This window comes from Falco biarmicus, chromosome 1 (genome assembly GCF_023638135.1).
Source record: "Falco biarmicus isolate bFalBia1 chromosome 1, bFalBia1.pri, whole genome shotgun sequence".
NCBI lineage: Eukaryota > Metazoa > Chordata > Aves > Falconiformes > Falconidae > Falco > Falco biarmicus.
In genome coordinates, this window is record NC_079288.1 from 43,222,084 (window position 1) to 43,239,904 (window position 17,821).

Below are 17,821 nucleotides of genomic sequence, written 5' to 3' on the forward strand. Positions count from 1 at the left end.
CAATGCACTTTTGGGGACTCAGCATTGCTTTTGGCTCTTACTCCTTTCTGGAGGTCAGTCACCTTAAAATATTATGGCAATATGCTTTTGATAATGTCTGCTTTTGGGTAATAGCCAATAATAAACCTTATGTATGTATTTATGTATTTAATCCCTTTTAGATTATATTATAAATAAGTATAACCAAAAAGTTTTGCAGGGGTATGGGGTGAAGAAGATTAAATTACTTAAGATTGCTGGAGTACTTACAGACAGATAGTTATAAAAGCAACACCAAGAAATGTTTTTAAATTAATATAAGAAAGGACAGGACATGTTGGAAGGCAAAATCCTTAAAAAAAATGTTAGTCAGGAAGCATCCATGGCCAGTCAGCTGAACGCAAGGTGAGAGTCTATTTAGAATTATGTAGAGGAAATGTATTTCCATTTCCTCACTCCTCATTTGTAATCACCTGTTTTCATGTTGTCAGTTCCAATGGTCTTCCAATGAAGCTTCCTGTTCATTTAGTGGGAGTTTCCTGATGCTCTAGCTGTAACGGAGTGCAAGACCGTCCCTAGCACACTTTTCTCGTGAACTGAAATGACGCCTGTTCTTGAAAATTGGTAACTCCATGGGCCAAGAGGGAACTGCAATCATTATGTGTGAAGTAATTCCTGTTTCAAACTGCTGTCAAGTGCAAACAGAACAGTAAACTAGATAACTACATATCCACTTGAAGATCATGTTATAAAGTGCAGGGCTTTATGCCTGGAATGTCTTTTCTCCTCCTTCCTATGGCAGGCATAAATCTTGGGTTTAGATTAGAACGAAGATTCCAAAATATCCAAGCTCCAAACCAGAGGATGAACCTTAAAAGCAGCCATTCTCCAGGGTTCAAAAAATCCTGAGGGAATGCACACATTCCAACTCAGCACCTGTTTTATATACTTGTTCCTTATTTGTAACGGAGGTGATGTGAAAATGAATGTAAAATCAGACTTGCCGTTACAAGCATAACTCCTCTGTATTCTGCTTCCTTTGTAAACCATTACTGTGGTCTTTTGGCTCCAAATAGAGCTTAACAGTAGCCAGCAGTTGCTTTAGTCTATCACTTGACTTCATGTTCTCTGCCTCTTAGGCGTTTTTTCTAGAATGAGTCTACCAGTTGAGCTGACTTTCATAACGTGTATGCTATAGCAGCGATCTCTGGAAAATACCTGTTTGTGAAGGGCCAACTATTCTTGCTGTTTCTGTTACTTGAAATTTTCCCTGAGTGAATTCTCTAGAATGAGTATTATTATAAACCTGTGGCTCTAAGAGGTCAGTTCTTACCAGTATTTAATACTGTAGATGCTAGAGCTGTAGACTTGTGAAACTCCAGTTGACTGCTTGGCATTTATACTCAGATAGCCTTTTGGAAAGACTAAAATTTCAGAGGAATGGTAACAGCTCTGAGCAGCTGTTTGCAAATCTCATGCTTGAATACCAGGCCTTGAGAGCTTTAGAAACTACCCTGCTCCAGTGTTCCTGCAGCTGCGAGCTTGCATTTTCAAGGCCTGTGCCTATAAAACATCCTGCTGCCCGCTTGACATGCAGTCCTTGCAGCAAAATGTTGCTGTTACAGGTGTGAATGCGCTTTACTATATTTCTTTTTATTGTAAAGAAATAATGCTCTCTTAAAATGAAACTTAGATAAACTCATACTGCATGAATTGACTTCTCAAAACATATCTTCCCTTAACAAAAGGCTTTGTTATTATGAAACAGTTATTTAGCAGTCAGCTTGCACCTTAATGAGTCATTCAGATCAACAGGTTCCAGTGAAGATTGAATTACGATCCTTTTCAGCTGACACAAAGCAACCACTAGTTCTTCTCGGGGAAACTCATGAATAAATAAAAGATCCTGTGCTTCTAGGCCCAAATCTAAAAGGATGCATGCTTTTCAGTGTGATTTCCCATGTCCTACAAGTACAGCCTTGATGTTGCCATCAGAGTTAGATTGGTGCTGATGAAGACATCAAACATTATGTAAGTAAAGACATTTAAAAATAGATGGAAATGTGGGGGTATGAGTGGAAGTAGCTATCATTAACTCTGAGCAATCTGTTAGATAATAACCTCTGACATTTAGCTTGTTCATATAGGATGCAATTCTACGCATCCATGGCCATTTTATGTGTGGAAGGGCACTATCCAAAGTTATTTTTAGAGTTCTATTTTAGTGAAAAATAAAAGTTTTAAAGTCTTTGGAAAAAATTATTCATGCTTATCACGTACTGAGGCAAATAAATACATCAGCTCTTCTCTGTTGTTACATTATGGTTTTTAGCATGTATTCAGACTCCAGAGAGTGTTGTGCTATATACGTGTTAGCAACAAGAGTGATTTGTCTGAGGATTTCACAGTTTAGTAGGTGATATATGATTAATAAGACAGAAAAAGGGGATGGGAGGAACTCATGGAACAACACTGGTGGGGATGAGAATAACCTTAGTGTGTCACTAGGCTGAATAGATCTGCTGTCCCCGTGCACTGCTCAAATGCTTGATGTGCATCTTTTGGAAGTTTTGAATTGGAGATTTAGAGGGAATTTAACTGTGGCAGCAGAAGTTTCTGTCTTTCACATATCTGCATGCTGTCCTTCCAGTTAATTAATTTGAATTGCATGATGCCCTTGTAAATTAAGTCTTAAATATCGTAGGGTTTTTTTGACAGACCTACACCTGATCCTGATGTAGTAAAACCAGCCACCTATTGGTTAATATCCATGAAGTGGACAGTCACATAGGTATCTTTATATGTATCATCTTGGTGATTTGCTAAGTTTCTTCTGGGAATAGGAAGAGCAAGTCAATTGCATTTCATGCTAGACTTTACATTGATTCATTTAAAATTGTCACAATGCTGATGCTATGGTGTTTGGGTTTTTAAAATTCTTTTCCATTTTTAAAAAACTTCCATTATTTTTCTTTTTTCCTGAGGAAGCATCTTAAAATATGTCTAATTCTTACTTGCTGTAGGTAGTATTAAAATTGATTGGCTTATGATATAAGGAAGGGAAGCTAATTTTGCCTGAGGGGAGAACTGCTTTATTGTATCTTTTCTTGGGTTATGATGCTAAACCACAAACAATTAGGATCTTACCCAAAGATCAGTGGGAGCTTTTCAGCTGGTTTCAGTGACTTTGGGTTGTGCCTGTCTCAATAATTTATGGTCTCTATTGAGTTATTTTGCAAATGGTGTTTGATTGTTGGCCAGAACCGAAAATGCTAAGCAAAGGATTAAGTAGTTTTGAACTACCCCAAATTCAGGAAAATAAGGTTCCTCAGAAACATGGGCATTTCAAGTTACGTTTACATGAAGATGTAGTGTATTTGAGGTGGTTGATCCCAAACCATTTTTAAACAGGAATTTGAGAATGTTGACGTTGCTAACTCTATCCAAAGACATTCGAAATACCAAACCTAATGATCCCTTTTAAGCTCGGAAGCACTGTGAGTTTTGTGGGTGAGCTAGCAAAGAAACAGGATTTCTAATGGTACTTTGTATAAGCTTTGCTGAAACTTTGTTTTTAATGTAAAGAGAAATCCTGACAAACTTGCAGTCTCTAATGATTAATATTAGTCAGGTTTTTTCTGCATAGTTCTGTGTCCCTGCATTTTATAGAGAAATTATTGAAACCAAATTTTTGCATTTACCCTCTGAAATTAATTTTTTGCAAGGGACTGATGACCACACTAAGCCTTGTTTTGTAGGTTTATGATGGACTTCAGTCTTGTTGCCTGCCCTGGCAAAATGTTTATTCAACAAAGCTGAATTTATTAGTTTAGATTGGCTTGCATTGTTTGTATTGTATATCTAACCATCACTTTCAAGCAGCTTTTAGAGGCACATGTAATGAGAAAGACGTTAATGGAACATGCTGTGTAGCTGGGAGAGCAAGTGCTAGTCAGCTAGTACAAATGCAGTTTTAACAGACTAGTCATTTAACTTGTTTTGTTTTATTCTGCACAGTTTGGAAATGATTCATCATGTCTGCAGCCTGCAACATCACAGAAAATATTTGATCAGACCCAGTTTTTAGAAGAGACCCAGATTTCTAAGTCTCATGTCACCACCTTAAATCAAGGACATCATCATTGGCAGTTTTTAGTAAGTCCTGACATCGATTTTACTATTTTATGGCATCTGATGAATTTAAAAACAAGTCTAGCTTTGCAGTCCATGCTGCTTCTGTTGGTTGGTTGGTTGGGTGTTTTTGTTTGCATGTGCACTTAACGTCAGGGGGTCGAGCTTTTCTAATGGTGAGTGTTCGTGAGAAGGAGGGTTTAGCTCCATGATCTTTATAGCAATAGATTCTGTATTGATTTCTTAGAATCTTGTAGAATGGTAGTAGTACTTAATATATATACGTACTTGTGACATGATTTAAGCATGAAATGAGAATTTAATGAACAAAAACGTGATATAAATAGTAATTCCAATGCTTTGCTCTGCATGCATGAATACAAAAGTGTAGGATCCAGTGCTTAACTGTTGTGATGAACACATGCGAATCTGTTTTGGTGTATATGTCCTGCCACTTGATTCTAAATGTCAGCAGATTTTTTTCCAGTTGGAGTTCTATATGTTTGCATGCATTCTGATTTTGGGGCACCTTTTGCTTTCAGAGAACATTTTAGAAGGGTCTGTTGAATATAAAAGTTATAGGATAATGTTTGTGTACCTGAAGACAACTTCCAGAGAGCAATATTTGTGCCAGTGAGGTGTCCTGAATTCTTCCTTTTAGATAAAATACTTTCACTTAAGTGCAAAGACATTTGAATGCATAAATGGACAGATTTCTATTTCTTTTTAAAATCAGAGTTCCAGGTGGAACACTACATTTTTTTTCCCATAATTAATAGCTGTTTTATCTGCTTTTGCTTTTATTACAGCAAGGAATTTACTAATTTTTGGACTATGAAGTTATAATAAGTGTGATTTTATTTTTTTTTAAAAAAAAACAACTTGGTAATTAAACCACAAATATTATGAAGAAGGAAGACAAGCTTTTGGGAGTTTTTGGAGAAACTAGATTGAATAGCTTGAGCTGAATTTTGGAGTCAATTTTCAATACTAATACAGTTAGTGAGTAGAGGAGGAGATCTACTGTGTATGGGGTTATCCTCTAAAAAACCTTCTTAGTTGCCCAGGATAGCTTAAGCCATAATTTCACAGTTGTCCTTTTCATAGAAGTGCCCACTTAATCAAGCTACTTCTTCCCCTGCCCCACCCCAGTGGTTTTTTTTTAGTACAGATCAGTTCCTCATGTAGTTCCTTCTACAGCTGCTCGAGGAGTTGTAATGGCACGTTTGGAAAGTGTAGCATGGCTATGGGGAGTGAGCAATGGGCAGCTGACTGGTCTCGTGCTACTGCTAGCAGAATCAAATCCTAGCACTTAACAGTGCATAATCATACCGGGACACGACAATCCTTGTACGAACTTCCAGAATTGCAGATACTGTCTATATTTTATCTGTCATTTGAGAAACACTGAAAAAAACACAACTCACTGACTTGATTCAGTAATGATAGTGAAGCAAATAATATTGATAAGTTTGGAGCTCTACATTGCCTTTACTTGTTTATGATATAGTGTTAGTAGAAAGAACCATTGCTTCTGAATGTAAAGAAATGACAAAACTTTGTGACTTGGCAAGGAAACATCTATCATTTGTAAGCAGTGGGGTTTTTGCTAACAGCTGAACCAAATTGTGTTAAAATTTTATTCTTTCTTTATTCAAGAGTAAAGCATCTGAAATTGTGTTTAGACCTTCCAGTTCAAGATGGAGTAAGCATTACTGTTGTTTGTTTCAGGTAAATCTGAACTCAGAGTAAACTACAAGTTTCAGAGCTTTCATTTAGATATAAACTTCAGGGCTTTGTTTCTCAACCTACTGCTGTTCTACAGAGAAATATTATTTTCAAATGAGATAGAATAACATTACCCTCCAGTGCTAAAACAATTATACTTTTTAAAATTCAGTTTACAAAACAAAACCTCAAAGCTGAAATGTGCTCCCTGAATGTTTATGTCCCAACATTGGTAGCCAGTGTTCTGCGTTCTCCTTGTCAAAGATACAGGTGGTTTTACTGGTCTTGAGTTACTCTTTATTTTAGGAAATATATTTATTGTGGTGGTACTGTTCAAAAACAGATGGTCATGTGTTCAGGGATGATACAGTGAGTATATTACTCTTCAGGAAGCCTGTTTCCTAATGGGCAACTATAGAGAAGATAGAGACGAACTCTTCGTAGAGATGCAGAGTGAAAGCACAAGAGACAGGCTCTAGCAAGGGAAATTCTTGTTAGATCTATGGGTGTTGAGGAGGAAATCTTTGTAAAGAGAATGGTCATTTTGCAGAGGGGTTGTGGAGTCTTCTTCCTTGGAGAGATGAAAGCCCTGACCAAACTGATCCAGCTCTGAAGCTGGCCCTGCTTTGAGCAGGAAGTTAGACTAGGGAATCTCCAGAGTCTTCCAGCCTAGATTATCCTATGATTATATAAATACAAATGCTTTCTTCCATGCATAAATTTTCCTTTTTTATGATTATTGATTGTATGTACCTGTCCTTACAAAATGGCCCCAGTACATTTACAGTGAGTTCAAACAATAGATTCTTGAAAGTATACAATGGGAAATACTAACATCATGTTTAGAGTAGCATGGTATCCTTCTGTGGACTATCTTTATGATTGTACATAATGCTCTTAAATTCTATAGAGAATAAACTGTATTCTTTTTAATGTATAAGGGGCAGAGGAGTTGCTACTAAAGGTTTATTCTATTAAGCATGCTTTACAGCTGTTAATGTAGTTTCTGCACTCCACAGAGTTGATTGCAATTCATTATTCCACAATTGAAGTCATAGTTGTATTTAAACAAGACCTGATCCTATAATTGGGCCTGCATATATGAATATTTGCTACTACGGTATACCCTCCCATTTTAAAAATGAAGTATTGTGCCAGCCTAAAAGCATGTACATCTATATCTGTGTGAAGAACATGTGCATACTGTAAGCCTTTTAGACCCTTCAGGACTGACAGGTGTTATGAAAGATAAGATACTGTGATTTACTTTCCAATGATAATGAGTTCTGAGGAGCATATCTGTTGTTCAATTACTTGATCCACACTTCTTGGTGACTGAGTTATAAATAGTAGTTCATATATCACCTTTGATCTTCATCTTCAAAGCACTCTGCAACGAGTAACTAACAGAATAATTTAAAGAAAATTAATAAAAGGACACCTTTTTAAAATCTGATGTTCTCACTATTCTTACATTGTACCTTATTGAACTGAAAGTAAAAGCTTATAGCTTTGCTTTAAGAGCCTGATATTTGAAGCTTGAGGTTCTAAACTTGGTGCTGGATTTATCCATTTGAAGGATATGACTTTGATTGCATCAAAAGTAATAATATTTAATATTACAAGAGAAAAGTGCATAAATGAGATATTTTGAATTGTCTGTTCATACCTTCTTTGCATCTCTGCTTCTGAAAAGAATAATTACATAGCTGTAACGTGAACTGAATGTTAAGGTCTGGTGAAAGACTTTTCTGGTAAAAAAAAAAGTCAGTCTTCTAATGTTGTGTGTGGAAGTTCCCCTAACAGAAGGCGTTTGAGAAGTTAGGTAGTTGTTTGTAGACCCAGACCCAGTACACTTACAGAAGTCCAACTTGAGGCAAAAACTGGATGCCACTGAAATTAGTGGGACTTTTGCTGTTAATTTCATTCACACAAATGATTCATGCTTTTAAAGTCATGTTGTAAACCAAAAAGCAATGGTTTGGATTAGGGTCTTCAGAACAAAATAAATGATTATTTGCAGCAATTTCTTTCAGTCCGGCATAGACTGTATCTTTAAGTCCATTCAGAATCTATTTTCACTGCTCAATATGTCACTGTTTAAAGGGAACACAAGAAATCTACATGGTTGCTGGGCAGTAGCAGCCTTCGGGATAAAGGGTAAACTTTGTACACCCAAACTGCCTCTATTTAAAACACTATTGTTTACATAGTATTGTAGTATGGATAGTGAGAGCACTACATACTCTGAGGCCAAGATTAAATTTTCTTAACAAAATATTAAATAATGTTTCTTTCATAATGTAGTTACAGTACTTTGGGGCGAAATTTTAAGTTAACTGTTCACTCCTCTTTCATTTTTAATGAATTGCTGTAGCTGTATCAGTAACAGTAACTTTTATCATTCGCACTCAGGATCAGAAGATATAAGTGCAATTTTTCGTGCTGGTACTGTACGTTTCAGCAGTGGTTTCACTGCCAGAGGAAAATCCTGTATTTTAGTAAACAGAGACCAAATTTTTTATTCTACAGATAAATGTTCTCTTTGCCTTCTGTCATTAGCTTTCTGTGTACATAAATATAACAGACTTGCACCAGTTACCTGTTAGTTACCATGCAACAGCAGCATTTGACACTGCCTGCAGCTGCAGAGAATGACGTACAGCTACCTGATTGTAAATTAAAGTGCTCTGAATTTTGAATTGAGGTTGATAAAAAGGACATTAGTGTGAGTATAATGCCAGTTTCACCACAGTAGCAACGTGTCAGCAGTTTCTATAACAACAGCAGTTTGCTGAGATACAGCCATCCATCTCATGTTCGTGATGGAAAAACTGTGATTATGTTAGTCTTTTGTGATACATAGTTTTCTCTGAAATGCACACTGTACTCCATTTAAGCCTTTATACCTTTGTGCAAAGCAAGATTCTGTCATACTTCCCGAAGATTCACTTAGGTTAATTGTTTACTGAGGTCAAAGCACTATATGTTTATAATAGGCAAAAACTGGACTGAAGGAAACAATTATTTTTTTTTTAATTTGTAAATATTTTGAGTCTTCCTTGCTATTTGAAGATGGTTTATGTTCCTTAATGCTGGCAGAACAGAGAGGCTGGATATTAGTGTAATAATCATAAATAGGAATGCTTGACATATGGTTGGTGTTTAGCCTAGATAGCTGGCTCTATGAAAGGAACTTTTTAAGGTTACCTGTATTTCCTGTGCCCTGTACATGTGTGAAATTGCTAGCAATGAAAACAACAATATCCATGGTCAAAACCAGTATCTGGATTTTGATAAATGCTGAAGTTAATCACAGTTTATTTGAATTTCTAATATTTTGGGTCTCGTGAGCGTTTTTAAACATACAGCACTGAGTGCCAATGAGCTATTTTAATAGTTTATTTCCTTTTAACATTCAATCATCAGTTTTCCATATCAACAGAATGACTTATACAACCTTGCATTTCTAGCGATACTTTCTAGATTAATTATTTCCTGTGCAAATGTAGAATTCTGTTGTGACTTTGTTGACACAGTGCCAGTATAATAAAAGCTTTTTCTAGCTGCAGGCTATGAAGAGAACTTCTATCAAGAATAAATCTTAATGTGTTTTTAAAAACACTCTTTCCTAATCAGAGTTTATGCTGGTTGTTACATTCCTGAAAGAGAGAAAGCAGTAATAATTATAATAGTAATGTTAATAAATAGTAATAACAATAATAATAAAGATACTTAAAGGCCCAAACAATGAGGCATGTCCAGTATGAGATTGAATTAAATCAGTAGCCATGAAAGCAGGCTTCTTTTCTTTCTTTCTTTCTTAGAACATAATTTTCTTACTCCCTCAAAGATTTTTGATTCAAATATGACCTTTTAATAAAAACAGTTTTGTAACATAGTTTCCATCTTTTTTTTTCTTTTCGGTGGACTAATCAGAGCCATGGTCAGGATAGGTCAGGAGGGGCACCAGCTAGGAGCAGATACTCTCAAGCTTGGTTGCTGCTGCTACCTGGAGCTGACTGGTTTACACACGTGATGCTGGCTGTTAAGGGAGCTCTGGAGAAGTGGGGCGTGCTCAGACATTCAAAAGAGCATAGCTGAGTCAGGCCTTTAGCCAGCTCAGGGCAATTTTGCCTGTGCTGGATGTAATGCTGGCTTGTTATGATTCTGGAAAAAATATGCTATGTATTATTCAAGTGTTACATGTCTGTAGTTGTGATTTCTCTCAAAATATATCCATTAATCCTGCTGGATTATAAAATTCAAATGTAAGGCATTCTGATAACCCTTATTGTATATGGTATACTGAAACCTTGTAGTCTTACAATAAAAAACTAGGCTTTTGGGTTTTGTGACTGCAGATTTAAGAGACATCCCAAAATGATCTCAGTATAACTGAGATAACTGAGCAGTGAATCCGGTCTAAACAAGCAAGAGCAATGAAACATTCTTATCTCTATTCGTCTATAACTGAGCTAATTAATATCTAAGGAAAGTCAAAGATAAATTCAGGAACTGAATGCAGATTTTCTTATTCCCAGGTGGTGCTTAAAGGGCGTTTTTTCTTTTTGCATTTTGTACTCTGTCATGTAAATGCATCCAGCCAACAAACAGCCAGTGATGCAAACTGAACTTCAGAGGTTCCACCTCCTCTAAAACAATTATTTTTTGAACCTGGAATATGAGTTTGGATTCTGTTTAAGAGACTCTGTGTGTGTATATATATATATTTTTTTAAAAAATAATGATTTTGTGTTTATGCATGTAGTCTATATTTTCATAAATCTCACTACCCAGTGTTCTGTTCGTTGCTGTCCTGAAGGGACGCCATCTGCATAAGCCTAGCTGTATATATTATCTTTCTCCTAAATGTACTGTCTGTTGTCACAGTCCCAGTTTCTTTCTATATTGCCTCAACAAATGTAATACTTGTATTAAACAAGAAAGCTAAAGAATCTTAATGCATTATCAGTTACAGCAAAACAAAAGGCTTATGGTGCAAGGTAATTTATTACTTCCTTTTTTTCTGAAACACATGATAAGATTAATTTTTTTGCTTATGCTTTTTCCTATCCTAATTGCATTTGCCTCTTGTTTAATCATCTTTAAGACAAAATAGTATGTCTGAGGAGAGAATGATTTAATTAACTTTTGTGCTAATGAATCAAGACTGCAGACTTTTGTAGTAAACTCACTTGGAAGGTTTCTTGTCCAGTAAATAGGTTGGACACAAACTATTTTGGTGATTTAAAAAATGTAAGCCTTAAACTTAAACCCTGTGCTAAAATCTTTAGGCTCAGTGGTGTTACTCCTGAATTTAGAGGTGAACTAGATGATGGTTCTCTGAATGTGGCTTGAGATGTAATTTACAAATAATTTAGGGGACTGAATGACTCTCTTTATAGGATGCAGGAGAATTTTTATTTTAACTTCAAATAGGTATTACATGAAACCTGGATGATGGAATGCTAGTGCATATCAAAGCTTCCTCCCATAGGAACAGCAGAAATACCTTGGTTGGTTGGTTGGTTCGTATTCAGATCTAGAGCTATCTTAGACTTTCTGCTGAGGCTTCCAAAAAACTAACAATTTAGTACTAATTTTGCTGCTGTGTTTTATGTTATGAAACAAGTGGTTCTTAAACTTTTAGTTGTCGTATGGTTCTCAAACTGAACTACACTGAGTCCTTTAATGCATTGCTGAGATACTCTTCAGTAGCCTTTGTATGGCTGAAGATTGCAATCATTACTCTGAGTGACAAATAGGTGGCAAGAGGATCTCTGTTCCATTAAAACTGATGACCTAAAGCCAAAAGAGTCTGTATTCCATTTCTAAATATCTGCAAGTCTTTTTGCTAACGTTGGTGTTAATTTTTTTCCGCTTAATACAGGCCAAATTCTGATAACCCGTAGTACCATGGAAGTCAGCAAGGCTAGTAATACGAGTATTGCAAGCAAGATACAGCCTTGTCTGTGTGAATACTCAATTTTTTCTCTATCAGCATATATATGTAGACTAGATCATTATTTGAACAAACTTTTCACGCTGTTTCCTAGAGAAGTACTAGTGATTAGATCTGCAGCAAGAAGGCTGCTCAAAGCTAGCAGACTTGCTTTTCTCTGCCTAAAAACCACCAGAAGTGCTGGATCAAAAATCCAGTTCATATAAATGCTGTACAAAGTGTATAGCACTTTGTCAAGGCAGCACACCTGGGAGAAAGGTATTTTAAATGAAATCCCTTTCTGAATATGGATATTAGAGCCTATGATGAGCCCATGGCTTGGTGATGTACATCAGAGATAAAAGACATATTGGGGAAAAGCATACTGAATGTCAAAAAGATGTATAAAACTGTATTTCTGAGCTGTCATCTTTCATCAAACATAACCAGAAAACCTGAGATGTGTGAACAGGAACATATTAGTGTGTACTGAAGTTTACAAATTCATGTCTAAACCTGTGCTTAGCACTCATGCATATTTTATATGCACAGATTCTGTATTTGTGTCTATGGGGAGCTTAGTACAGATTCCAAATGCAAAAGGCACTTTACTGGCAAATGTTGATTTATTTTTTTTTTTTAAAAAAAAGGTCCTATGAGGAGTTTAAAACTGACAAGGTAAGTCATGCAGAATGTTTGTGTTTAGATAAAAACTAACGACATAATTACAGGCCCAGAATTTTTAATTCTTATAGTAAATTGACCTGAAGTTAAAATTGGTAGGACTGTAGACCTCAGCAATGTTCCTTCAGCAAATATTCCTGCAACTTGGAACATTCGCTTTATACCAGGAAATAGTGCAAGTGACTTTCTCTTTCTCAGCATGAAGTACCATGATGAGAATAAATGAATTTAGGAGTTGGACAAGACCAGTTTACTAAAGGCATGGAAACTTCTGCTTGTCTGTTTAAACGGTTTTGAGACTGCATCTCTGATTTGAAGCAGCAGTTGTGATCCTGCCCTCCCAAGAAGCATTCCAGTTCTTTTTTTAATTGATTAAGGTTGTGTGTATGAAGCTCTGAGTGTCTTCAGACACTTGAAAATATTCATTGCGCACTGGCAGCATGCAAGGTTGCTGTTAAATAGTGAGATGTGTGAAAGTTATTTACCGATGTAAATAATTGGCACAAGCTCCTCCACTGTTAATGCAGACAGCTTACAATGTACTTCAATAAGCATAAGATTTTGTAGAACAGGGCTCTCAAATGGTGTGTATAGTTGTAGCTAACCTGTGTAAATACATTCTAACAGTAGCTATGCTGTGTAAAGACTGGCTAAAAAGTGTGGAAGTGTGCCCATCAGTCTTACCATTTTTTGTCATGCTGGGAGAGAGGCAACCACCAGCTATATTCTGGACTGCAGGCTGAGTAACATTTAGCAGCATGTTCTATATAAATAGCAACTTTTTCTCTCCTTGGGGAGTATGTACTGTTATTGGTCCATCATGTGGGACCTTGGTATAGTTTATTTTATTTTGGAGGACCAGAAGTATACTATGTTGCTTAAAATAAACAGTTTTGAAGTAATCATTAGTTGGGATGTTTTCTCTTACTCTTTCCTTATGCACACAGCTGTCTGTAAAGTACCTGCTTTGCCCTTGAAGAAACCTTGATAGGTGATTTTCTGTATTTGGGGGAAAGTTGCAATGTAAGTGCTTTGCTTCTCAAATCTAATGACAGTGAGATCTCATTTTTGGATTTCACTGAATGTTCCTCCAGAGTGGTTGCACTGGATAATTATTCTCTTCTTAAAAAAGTAGTATTTTCAATTAGTTCTTTGTTACCTGAGAGGCATTGGGTGGATGAGGGAAATGAGTCGTGCTCAGAGTAGCAAGCAGATAATGAGCTATATAAATAATTAGCAACACATTTTAAAAATATGCTCATATAGAGCCAAAAGTATCTTGGCTTGAGTACATGGTCTCAAAGATGTAATTGAGACTATTCTTTTCAGCAAGGCAAATATAATTTAACTCTTTCTCTGTGTGGGTTTTTAAAACTCATAACATGTGAAATGTAGCCATAAAGGAACAGAATACGATTCAAAGCAAAGCACACTACATTAAGATTACTCATGAACATATTTTAAAACTTCCTGGTTCCTTCTTTAGCAGTAGGTGGCATATTTTGTGTAGTTGCTATGAAGATTTGCAGGTAATTTCTAATAGTTGAAGTTCCAGAAACAAAATTCTCTCTTCACCTGGAGAAAAAGTGAATGCAAACATTTGAAATGTATTCTTAACAGCTGTATCATTACAGTTAACAGAAGATAAAATGCAGTTCTAGACATAACCTATGCTTCCAAAGAAGACTAGAGAATTCATTTCAATGGGATTTGATCTTTACAAAAATCCAGGGCTGATATTATCTGTGAAACTTTATTGAAATAAGAAAACAGCTATATAATTATATATCTATTAAGAAGGGGGTGGTCCGTTACCTCTTTACTAACAGTTCCCTAGTTACTTGTGGGCAGGCAGAATTTTAGTTGAATATGGTGGGAGGGTGTGTGAGGAAGCTGTCAGATTCACAGCTATCATTGCACAATGAAACGCTGCTGTTTCTGGCCAAATCACTCGGTTGTGTTCATGTAGCCATATGACCAAGCCATGTAGCTCTGTTTTAAGTGTTCTGGCTGAGCTGGTTTTGGTATTTCAAAATCCTGTGGGGTTTTTTGTTTATTTATTTATATGCTAGCATATTCTGCCCTAATTGCTGACATATTTGTGTGTCATTAAAGAAGGATCTTTATTCTTCACATTTCTAGTTCAGTTTTATAGATTAGGAGTTAACAGGTGGTTTGGACAAGTGTCTAGGTCTAGGCCTTGTCTTTCAGATGTGACTCTTGCTACTATACTCCATATGGTAGATAAGTAAAATCCAAAATAATACTTTCAGTATTTTGGCTACATTGCTAATAAAATACATACTCATTTTCGTAAATAATAATGGCAAAATTAGGTTACATACATCTGTCTTAGGTAGGTTTTCCCTTATAGCAACTGCTGAAGAAAGTATCTGTCATTCCTGATGGGACACCCAGTAGACAAGAACCACTTGCTTTCAGAAAAGGAGTGCTGAAGGCAAGACCCAGTAACTTCACCTCAATGCTTTATTAGATAAAATTCATATAGTTTTTTAACTATACGGTGAGGATCCATTTGCTGGCCTAAAAGTGATGTGTGCTGCTGGATTTACATGTGCGCTAAAGCAACTTGTGGGCAGTAGTCCAATCACAGAAATGCATTGCTTTCTTTGATTACTTTCTCTGCTAGTAAAAATAAGACTCAAGGCCAAGGATATGAGCAGGCAGAGTCATACTGTGACTTAAGAGATGTGATATATATGTTTGGGTGGGTTTTTTCTCTTACGGATTTAAGTGGAGAAGTACTAGAGGGAAGCTGGCCCAGCTACTCTCCTGGCAGTGCCTTGTTTTCGTTGTGGATTAACAGGGAACTCCAATCTGCAAGGCCGTCAATCTGGTGCCTTTCATCAGCACTGAATCACTTTAAAAAGAAAAATGAGTGCATGTGATTATTAAAAGCATTTCCATTTGTAACATACTGTGGCAGTTCAGCTCAGACACCAGAAAATAAGAATATTCTATATTAAAAGGATGTTGAATGTGGAAATTTATGAAATACATAAATGTGGCAAAAAATAGACATACGGCTGTCACTTTACGGAGTTGTGATACCTATCGACACTTTACATGATGGTGTTCCCTTTACTTATGACATCACATCTATATCTATGATATCAGCATCAGCAAAGACATTAGAGACTGGAGTCCAGAGGGATAGTGATTAGCATATTTTAAAATTTCCTGTACTGACTGCTTAAATACATTTGCATTAATAGAAAGATGAGACTCTTCTTGATGTTCTCTGCATGACAAAGGCTAAAAATCATTTTATGAGATCTTTGGCTGCAGTTCTACTAAATTTTAACAATTTGGGGGAAAGGAAAACACTTTTGAAAGGTTATAATTAATGAGTTATGTGGTGGTGTTTTTTTAAGTATACCAAAATAACATGAAGAAGTTGGGACAAGTATGCTGTTTTGGTATTTTGATGGTTTGCAGTCTAGCTTCCCACTTGAGATGGTGGCAGGCTTTGCTGTTACCTGCTCTTAGCAGTTAGCCCTCTGCAGCTGTTGAGGAAGGAATTCAGTGTGTAAATTTGGAGATGATTGCACAGAAAGAAACAAAGCAAAGTGTTATGCCTACCACTCTCTCATTTTGAAAGGCAATCCAGCATGGTGTAACTTTGAGAGAATGTAAATTATGTTTAAATAGTTGACAGTTTAAAAATTTAGATCAAGGTCCAGAAAAACTTAAGGTTTGAAAACATCTATTTTCCTGTTGGAGTAGGATCAAAAAAATCACCTGTGGATATACAGCATGCATGTAATTCTAGGCATACTGTTGTGGAGAGAAGAGAAACAAACCAGGCTGCTGATACGAAGTGAAGAAACCAGCACTAGGTCATGCACTGAAGTCGTGATGTATGGCGTGAATTTTTAGGCCCACTAGTTCCATTAAATGCTGTCTGGGATGAGACAGGGATGTTCAGAAAGTAGGAGCAGCTGTTTTCAGCTCACTGCCATAATCATAAACAGTATTGCAGTGGGCAGCAAGATGATTATTAGAACAACTCTTAACAACTGGAACCCACCAGAATTGTCATTGCCATCATTGCTGCGTGCTCCAAGATTGGCACGTGCTCTGGTAATTTGCAGTTTCTGAATGAGCATAACCATCCAAGCACATACGCTGTGTTGACAGAGGAAAGATACAACGCTATAAAAGAGATTTTTGCATATTTTTAATGAATGAACATTCTGATTTTCTCATTAAGTATCACTTCCTTGTTAAGATGCTGAAGTTTAACAACTGTGTTCTCAGCCATCTTTGGAGGCAAGCCCATGCTTAAAGGTCAGAGAACAAAAGCCATATTTTTTCATGACATATCCTTGTAATACGTGACCTACAGAATTTAAAACAGAATGTGCAGGAACCCTCTAGAACTAGAGTAAAAAAGAGGTTTCGTGCTTCTGAAGAAGTTTTCAAAGTATGAGAAATGTGTTGTTGCAGATGACTAAACAAAGCAGTGTTGCAGACCATAGAGGAACAATGCATTTGTTAAGACAATGATGTATCAGCAGTTCAGTGATCTATACAGATGTTAAGGGAATTATTAGCTGGTAACTCAGTTGAGTGGATGGGAGGGTAGAGGATTAAAGCCCAGTCTTACAAGTAAAACCTATTCAGCCTTTTTAATTAAGATGCAGACAGTAATTTTCTCATAACTTTCTCCTTTTAGAATGGAGAAATGCTTTAGAATTTAGAATGGTCAAATGCTTAGTGAGATGTTTCTGGATGTCTGACTCCATGTTGCAGTACTCTCAACACGCTTATTAAAGGACTTACTGTCAATTTATGTGTTGTATGTAAATTCAATTGAGAAATACTTACTACAGGAATGACAAGTTATAATTTAAGACTGCCTTTTTTTTTCTTTATGGAGATGTGTTCTTCATCTCTTTAGCTTACCTTTTGTATTTAAACAACTACATGATACAAGCGGTCACTACTCAAACATCAATGCACAGTATTACGTTTAATATGTAGTTCATTATGTCTGTGCATTTTGGTTATTTGGGGGGGGTTGACTTGGTGTTTCAGAATTCTGATTGTTTCACATTTGGTGCATGCTTGATTTCTGACACTAGCATATTCATTATCCTAAATACTGCTACAAGAGTTTGCTAGTAACTAAGATTTTTCTTGATACAAGTGATTCAGTGACCTTAAGATTGGTATTTTTTAGACTTTACTAGTTCTTTACACATAAGTTTCATAATTTTAGCCTGTTTATTTAAACATAAATAAGGGGTGTACTCTTCTACCACATGTGCACACAGTGAAATGCACAGCCTTTTGTGAAGGTGTAGGACTACATAATGGTCCTGTCTGTAC

General features: G+C 36.3%; 1 protein-coding gene across 3 annotated transcripts in view; it reads left to right on the plus strand.

Moving 5' to 3' along the window:
- Nucleotides 1–17,821, plus strand: part of RIMBP2 (RIMS binding protein 2) — a 162,487-nt gene that overhangs the window by 36,645 nt on the left and 108,021 nt on the right. For all 3 annotated transcript variants that reach the window (XR_008822502.1, XM_056342805.1, XM_056342813.1), the window contains exon 4: nucleotides 3,997–4,134. Coding sequence is in view for 2 of the 3 variants with exons in the window: in XM_056342805.1 (XP_056198780.1) it covers nucleotides 3,997–4,134 (138 nt within the window). In the remaining variant the exon portion in view is untranslated. The remainder of the gene's footprint in view (nucleotides 1–3,996; nucleotides 4,135–17,821) is intronic.